The 8500-nt window shown below is 38.3% G+C and overlaps 1 protein-coding gene across 2 annotated transcripts in view; it reads right to left on the bottom strand.

Moving 5' to 3' along the window:
• The window catches only part of STAG1 (STAG1 cohesin complex component), a 400795-nt gene that overhangs the window by 135408 nt on the left and 256887 nt on the right, over positions 1-8500 (bottom strand). For both annotated transcript variants that reach the window (XM_037061224.1, XM_037061225.1), the window contains exons 11-12: positions 2597-2695; positions 2003-2082 (exon numbers count right to left, since the gene is read on the bottom strand). In XM_037061224.1, the coding sequence (XP_036917119.1) occupies positions 2003-2082; positions 2597-2695 (179 nt within the window). The remainder of the gene's footprint in view (positions 1-2002; positions 2083-2596; positions 2696-8500) is intronic.

Raw genomic sequence — 8500 nt, 5'->3', positions numbered from 1 at the left:
TGGTGGGATGTTTTGTTCTTCCTTCTGGTCCATTCCATTGATTTGAGTCCCCGTTTCCTTTCCATCACTATTGGTTTCCTGTGCATCTCCCTTCATTTCAATTAGTTTAGCCTTCATAAGTTCCTCTAATTTGTGACTTTGTTCCTCTAATTTGTGACTATAATCTACCAGTTCTGTGAGCATCCTGATAAATAGTATCCTGAATTGTGCTTCTGAGAGGCTGGCAATTTCTTGGTCACTTAGAGTTATTGGCTCTGGGACTTTGAGTTCTTCTCGCGCCATCTTTCGGGTTGTTCGTGCCTGTTCCATAGCAGGATCAGAGCCCTAAAGTGTTCACTAGAACAGGGCAACTAAGTTGCTGGGTTGTGACGCTGTATGTGGGGGCGGGGTCAAAGAGGGACTATGGCGTCCTGTCCGCCGCCTGCCGCCACGGCCCTCACCGGTGCCGCAGTTGCTGCCGTCACCGGGCCCAGGCATTTCGTCCACCGCCGTCAGCCCTCGCCCCCTGGGGCCTGCGTGGTCTGTCTCACTGTGCGCAAATATGTGTCCGCGGTCTGCCCTGCAGCCCAACTGGTTCCCGTCTGCCTGCGCGCCTGGGTTGGGGGCCCTGTCCTGCCTGACCCTGCTCGCTGCTGGCTCCGCCCCTCTTACTGTCCCGTTGAAAGGTTAGAAGTAGTCGGACTTCTGTATAATTCAATTTTTTGTCCTTTGGTTGTGTCTTTGTTTCTCCAAATCTTTGTTGTATTCAAACTTGGTTGTGGGAGAAGGCACAGTGTTTCCACCTATGCCTCCGTCTTGGCGGAAGTCAAAAAAAATGTACTACTTTCATGCACAAATGATTAATTGTAAGAAAAAACCCCTCAATTTTTTCCTAAATTTATCATAAAATTAAATGCAGTTCCAATATTTAAAATCCTAGCCAATGTTTTTGAGGAACTAAACTGTACTTTAGAAATTTGTAATGAAGGAAAAAAAATTCAGAAGGAGCAAAGTGCATTTTAAAAAGGAAGGTAAAGAAGAAATTGCCGAAAAAGAGGTGGTCATATTTTTAACATATATTATATTATAAAGCCACAATAATAAGAAACAGAAAATAGAAAAAAGGTCAAAATAAGAACAGACAGCAATATAGATGGTACTGGTACATGATACATGTGGAATCATGAAGTAGGGAGGGGAGGATTTGTAATGACTTTGCTAGGATCTACATTTTCTCTACTTAGGATCATAAATTCTTCCTAGTTTTTGGTCAAGGCTCTGTAAATAAAATTATTACTATATAAAATCTCTATCACATTAATGACACTATTTAAATCCATTATTTCCATTCTCCTACTTCTATGCCATTCCAAAAAAAGCATATTTGAAAAACCTATCCCTTTTGAACACTTCTTTCTCTTTTAAAATAGAAAGGTATGTTTCTTCATTGATATTTCCTCTGAACTAGTTTCTTCATTAATATTTCTTACACAAAAAATTAAGAAAAATTTCTTATATAAAAAAACAAAAATTATCTTAAATGTTTATTAATTAATTTTTAAAGAAATTGGGGGTGTTGGTGGGGGGAGAAACATCGATTTGTTGTTCCACTTATGCCTTCATTGGTTGACTCTTTTCTGTGCCCTGACCAGGGATCAAACCAACAACAATGGTGTATTGGGACAATGCTCTAATCAATAGAGCTACTTGGCCAGAGCATAAATAAATTTTATATGGAGGAAACCGAGATGTCATAAAAAACAAAAAGAGAGAAAAGCAGAAAACATTTTGTTTTAAACCTAACATTAAAATGTAAAGAAGAATCTAAAATTGTAAGTATAGGGTGGGGCAAAAGTTGGTTTATAGTTATGAGTACATAAAACACAAAATGTATTTTGTATTATTAAACCTACTTTTGCCCCACCCTTTGTATTCAGGAAATATATGTGAAGTATATCAATAATGCTGGGAAAAAGGACATTACAATATCAACAGATTAAATGAAGATTTAAATTATACTCACTGAAGAATCAGAGTAACCAATCGAATAGCTTCCACAGCAACATCATATTCTTTATCAAGTGTCATTGATACAATGCGATCCTGGAAATAAATTACAAATCAAATAAACCACAAGCAGAAAATAAGTCAGGACAGAACGAAGGAAACATCTTTTAGGCAAGTACATGCAAGACTCAAGATAAATTAAATGGGAGCCTTAATCTTGAAACTGTATTATCACAGCCCTACTCACACAAAGGAGGTATTTAAAATAAATGTTCATTATCTCAAATCTTTTTCATCGACTTGCATTCCCTAATACTGACACAAATAAATGTTAACTTGAAAATTAATGTAATTATAAAAAGCTGTATTAAAGAAAATCTTGTTTTTAAGCAAGGGGGCTTTCTGTCAGAGGGAATAATTGAAAACTTATGTTGGTAATATATTTTGTAAAGCAAAGATTTATCCATCTATTTAATACAGGTTTATCTAAAGAATACACAGTAAAGAATATGAACTAAACACTGGTTGTGGTTATGTCATTTGCTCAACTAATTATAATTAGCATTTTTAAAGTGAAAAATAAAATAAGCTAAACTTTCTTGATGCTTACCTTGAATCGGTTTGTGAATAGCTCCAATTTGGGGAATAATTCTCTATTGGTATACAGACTCTGTAGAGCTTTCAAGCACTTCAGCCTGACTTCTCCTTGCTATAGAAATACACATAAAAACACAAAAGAGGTATTCAATTCCATGCCAAAAGGACTGAAATAATTTTCAAGTCTCTGTGAAGACTCATGTAATTTTTAGCTTAATCTTTCCATTACTTCAACATAGGATGAAACTTCACAATTGTATCAGCTGTGTTTCACTTATATTAATTAAAAATGCAGCAAAACCCCTTAGTTATTCGAAAATAACCTATACCTTTTTCAAATATCTACCAACTCTGATTCGGCATGGAGTATTATCCACATTATACTGTGGCACTTTGAGAGAATTTTTAACCTATTATTTCAATTTCAAGGGTACTCCAATTTGTATTCATGTAGCTACTGAATAATTCTGCAGAAATATCTCATTTTGTATTTTAAAGGTGATCAAAGTGTATTCAGAATCATCTACACATTTAGCAGACTCAAAAGATTCAAGTAATGGAAAAAATACAATAAAGATTAAATTTAAAAAGATTCAAAGAATACTGAAGTTCCTATTTTCAAAAAGAAACAATGTGCTATAACAATAGGAGTCCAGGTTTTGGAATCAGAAAAAACCAAATTTTATTTCCAATTCTATAGCTTATTAGCTACATGAGAGACAGCAAGTATATTACCTATTTTGCCACATATAATGTGCTGCATGCATAATGTGCACCCACATTTTGTACATTATACCCGAATTATACCATGTATTTCCCATTCCCCCAAATTGGTCAAAAAGTACACATTATACATGGCAAAATATGGTTAATCACTCTAATGGTTTCCTCATTTATAAAATGATATTAACTTCAGAAGGTTGTTATGAAGATTAAATGTTGGGGCTGGTAAAAGTTTTAACAGCCAGCTCTGGGGATGGGACCCTTAATTTTTGCATTCGAAGATTTCTGTGTTGTAAATAATCCCTCCATGGCCAATTTCAAGATATCTATGAGATATTATTATTCATGAGGGGATGTGCATAATCACTCTCTTGTAAGCTGAACCAAGGTAGCTCTAGCATACTACTGAATTAGATGTTTGTTGGTTAAAGTCTATAGCACACAAGAAATACCTGAGATACCAGTAGTAGATGCTGTTGTTTCCTCTCCTAGATCCCCATACAGGAGGTTTATCTTCCTCTTTCCTCCAGTGTTGATTACTAATAGCCCATATCTATACCTCTGTAGAGAACTGACCCTGGCTGAAAAGAACCACCAGGCATAGAGATTCCGGGGAGATTATGCTCCATCTTGTCTCTCCTATCCACACCCTTTCTATCCTCCAGGCTAAGGCCCATAGCCACAGGGGAATGATGTAGGACAAAAATGTACACCCTCCTGGTCTCAGGGCAGGACAACTTCTGAGGTGCAATTGATTCTTCAAAGGTCCTGGTGAAATCTTGTTAAGATAAGACTTATAAATCACATTTCAGTTAGTATTTCCTGCTTTATCCTATTTTCCTCATTTTCTCACAGACTTCTCAGAGTACAAACCTCAATGTACTGCTAGCACAGAAATCTGTGACTTGGGCTTGTCTTCTAGGGAATGTGAGCCAAACAGTTTGTACCTACAGTGGTGGTCCTAGGAAGCTGGTCAATGATTGGATTCTGGAGTTAAAGCACTTGAAAGATGAATTATTATGGGGAAGTATCCAATTACTGGAGAGCAGCCATTTTCTAATTTACCTGGGGGTGAAAGGGGATATGCATTTGAGGGAGCAGGGTGAGTAAAAACTATAGAACTGCATGGCTAAGAACCACTGATATGCTAAAGAAAGAAAATGACACGTTAATTACAAATTTTAAGCAAATGCTGTCTCTTTGGCAACTTTATTTAAAGAGACACTTATCCTTTGCAGCTAAAAAGCTGATGATCATCATAATGAAGACCAGGCCAAGGACTCAAATTTCAAGGTAGCAGAATTTAAGAGAGTTTGTATCCCAGACAAGTCTCCCATGCCAAAGCCAGAGCCATATAAGAAAGAGATGCAAGTCTAAAGAATATCTTAGTGGATGAAGCTGAGAACCTTTAACTCCAAGTTTCCCATGAACTTGTGGGCCTAAAAATGAAGCTCATATTCCTTGTTAGAGGTAGTGTGCTCCCCACTTCCAACTAGATAGAAGCATCAAATGAAGTAAGTGCCTTAGGAACAATGCTTGTAGGGCTCCTCATGATATAAAGAAACCTCCCCTTGCGGCCAGTACACTAAGGTCAATCTTAGCATGGCCCAAATGGAAAGTATTCTGTCTGCTAAGGAAAGAGAAGGATTATATGCTGTAAGTGCTAAAGGAATGGGCCAATCTAAACCAGAAGAAGAACAGGAGAATATACTAGTGATTGGATGCTGAGGGTATTGGATCAGAGAGTAGAAATAAAAAAATAGGAGTTTTTGGATACAGGGTACACTCTCCCTTAACTCTGCATTTAAGGCCCTGTTAAAGATACCTGGAAATGGTCCAACATATTGCTGGTTGGCTCTTGGAAAAGGTAATGGTGCATATTAAATGCAACTGATGCCAGAGTTGTGTGCCAGACTATGAAGGAAGAAATTCAAAGACACAGGAAAGTAAGCAGGCCAAAGAGGATCTATTATGTAAGTTCAGAAGACCCAAAAGTTGAGTATGTTTCTCAGGAGGGCCCAGAGAATACTTTGTTTACCAATGCAATAAGAAAAAGACTTGTGAGACATGGCATAGCATAACATGTCTCTAACATGTGATAGAGACATTTATAGCATAACTGAGAAGCTCCACGTTGGCTGTGTTTCATAGGCTAGGGCTGAGTGTAGAAGATGAACAAAATTTAGCTTCCAATAACCAAGAGATGACAAGGTTACAAAATAGTAGAACAAATTATTAGATGCAAGGGGGAGATAATTCAGGGGTGGGCAAAAGTAGGTTTACAGCTACAATACAAATAAGTGATACAAAATTAATAAATGATAGAAGATAAACTGTGTTTCACATATTCACAACTGTAAATCTACTTCTGTCCACCCCGTAACTGCCCTGGACAACTAGGTTAAAGGGTAGTCCCATGGGGATGTATGGAGATGCCTCATAGGACATGGTATTCCTGGAGGCAAAACAGGTGGAAAACCAACAAAGGTATTACATAACAACAAAAGAGCAACAATGGATGAACAAAAGACTACAGACAGCTGTCTCTGTGTAAAATAACCACCCCAGAACTCAGATAGCATGTAAGTAGTTTCCTTAATTGTCTCCAGCTATGTATTTAAAAGCAAGGCCAAAAAAGATGAAATAACTTCACCGATCCAAGTTCACACAGCAAATTATAGGTAGATCAAAGACATTAATCAAGTTTCATCTTTACCTTGTCCAGTGATGACTCCCAATCAACTGCCTCTCCTCCCAAATCCTGTTTCTTCACCTACAGCATGCCCAGTCCACATTACAGGCACTTACTAACAAATACCTGAAGTGCTATCCATAGAAGTGTTTTAAAAAAAAAACGCCCTGTAAACTAACCTAATCAGATGAAAACACTAGCTGCCTTTTTGGTAATTGGTCTCCTATCCTCTGACAATTATTTCTATTCTAGTACCTCAATACTTTGTTTTTCCATTACACCAAAATTTTATTTGAATCTGAATGCTGTTTGCACAGTGCCTAATACATAGTTACTACTAAACAATTATTTTTTTCAATGAGTAACTTAAAAGATACATTAAAACAGTAAAAAAACCCCAAAGAAATAGCTAAACGTAAAGTGACTTGTTGAGGGAGGGGGTGTGCAGTATTTGTCGGAGATTCTTTAACCTATCAACAATTTTGCAAAAATTTTGCGACATTTTCCTTTGAAGAAAAATGTTGAGAGCTATAAAAAGTATTGTGAAGCATAATGGCACAATTTCATAATGAGTTGTATTTTTATTTCACTTTTTAGAAGATTTTATTTTCAGAGAAAGGAGAAGGGAGGGGCAAAGACAGGAAGAGAGACATTGATGTGAGAGAGAAACATTAGCTAGCTGCCTTTCCCACGCCCCTAACCAGGGACCTGGCATGTGACCTGACTGAGAATCAAACCAGCAACCTTTTGGTTCATAGGGCAGTGATCAATCCACTGAGCCACACCAGCCAGGACATGAATTATACTTTTAAATTGATGCTTTCCAGAAGAAAATGCTGATTGTTATTAAAATGCATACATTTGATATGGATATTCAGTGGGAATACTTTGAAAGAATTAAAATAAACCAAATTCAGGTGTCTTATCAAGGAGAAGTGTGTTTGTATATGGCAGAGGTGAAGGCAGTAGAGAGAAACGGTTTTGGTGGGTTTTTTTTTCATTTTATTGAGACATATTTTTTTTAAAAAAAACCTTCTCCTCGATGACTTTGGACAAATACATACACACATGATACTATTAAAATTAAGTCAGTAAACTCACCCATCATTTCCAAAAATTTCCTTGTATCTCTTTATTTCCTAAGAGAAGATGTAGTCTTGGGAGGGACACTATTATGTACTGCTAGGAAAGTTGGTCTTGTAGGAAGACTGGCCTCCACTTGGCTACTAAGAATGGACCTCGGGGCACTCTTCCTCTTGGGAGCATGACAGGACCTTTCTTCTCCCTCACCCCAGACCCTAGGCATATTTCCCCTTTGCCTTTCTCCTAAGCTCTTAGCTGCATCGCCCCCCACCTCCCGATTTTTGTCTCTGTAACTTGTTTCCTGAGCCTATGCAGCCTATCTGGCTTACTTTTACTATCTCTGTAACTGTAAATAACTCTGTCTTAAAATTTGAAATAAATAATAGGTGGGCTTTCGGCCTGGAACACCTCCTTACCAAGATATACAATGAGTCACCAATAACAAAACATACATAGCATGGTGGAAACAAAAGTCTAGTTAACCCCGCCCAGCAGGTCCAACGTGGCATGGCTGGTTTGAGCATTGCCCTGCTTACAAAAAGGTTGGGGGTTTGATTTCCAGTCAAAGTACATACCTCGACTGCAAGTTTGATCCCTGTCAGGGTGAGTACAGGAGGCAACTGATTGGTTTTTTTCTCTTTCTCTCTAAAATCAATGCATGTATGATCCAGCGAGGATTAAGATAACTGTCTAGTCAGCTGCATTGACAGGGTGGTGCCAGCTCTGTGAGTAGAGAGCTGAATGAGGTACTGGCCTCCCTCTGGCCATATAGGGATAAATGGGATGCAGATAACCTCCCAGTCAACAAGGATGAGTTGATGAAATGGGTGAGGATGGAATCTCAAGTGGGTCCTAAATAGAGCAGAGAAACTACCTCCTAACTCTTGGCTGCCTTTGTGCTCCAATGCTCACTCCCCAGCTCCCATGGTGTCTTAGGGGTTAAAAATGATTTGTGAAAGAAGTAAACAAGTCCCATGCTGGACATGTCACCTGATCCAGGTTGTATGCAGGCTTCAAAAAATAATACCTGTTTTCACTCAATGGAAAAACTACCAATGACACTGCTGAAAGTGAGTATGAAAACTGCAGGACAGACACTGGCATGAACCAAGAGAGACTCAAGCAGACTGGCTAGTGCATCTCTCTGATGATGGGGTATTGCAGACTCAAATGTTTAGGGCTGAATAGCACAGGTAGGCATGACAGCAAGGTCTCTGTGTCCCCACCAGAGGCCCTATGTTCCTGTCAGTATAGAATCAATAAGAAGGGGAGTAGAATGCAGAATTTAACAGGGCTCTTAAATACTGGTGTACAAATGACAATAATCTCAGGTCTCCAAAAAGCTAGGATTAAAATAGTGACTTTGGGTGGTTTTCAGGAGGGTGTAGTTACCCTTGGGAGACAAGTCTGCACGTGTTT

The sequence above is a fragment of the Sturnira hondurensis genome, unplaced genomic scaffold (assembly GCF_014824575.4).
Source record: "Sturnira hondurensis isolate 20B ecotype Veracruz unplaced genomic scaffold, ASM1482457v3 Scaffold0013299, whole genome shotgun sequence".
In the NCBI taxonomy this organism is placed as follows: domain Eukaryota; kingdom Metazoa; phylum Chordata; class Mammalia; order Chiroptera; family Phyllostomidae; genus Sturnira; species Sturnira hondurensis.
Note: the sequence above shows the minus strand (reverse complement) of the source record. Positions and strands in the feature narration are given on the sequence as shown.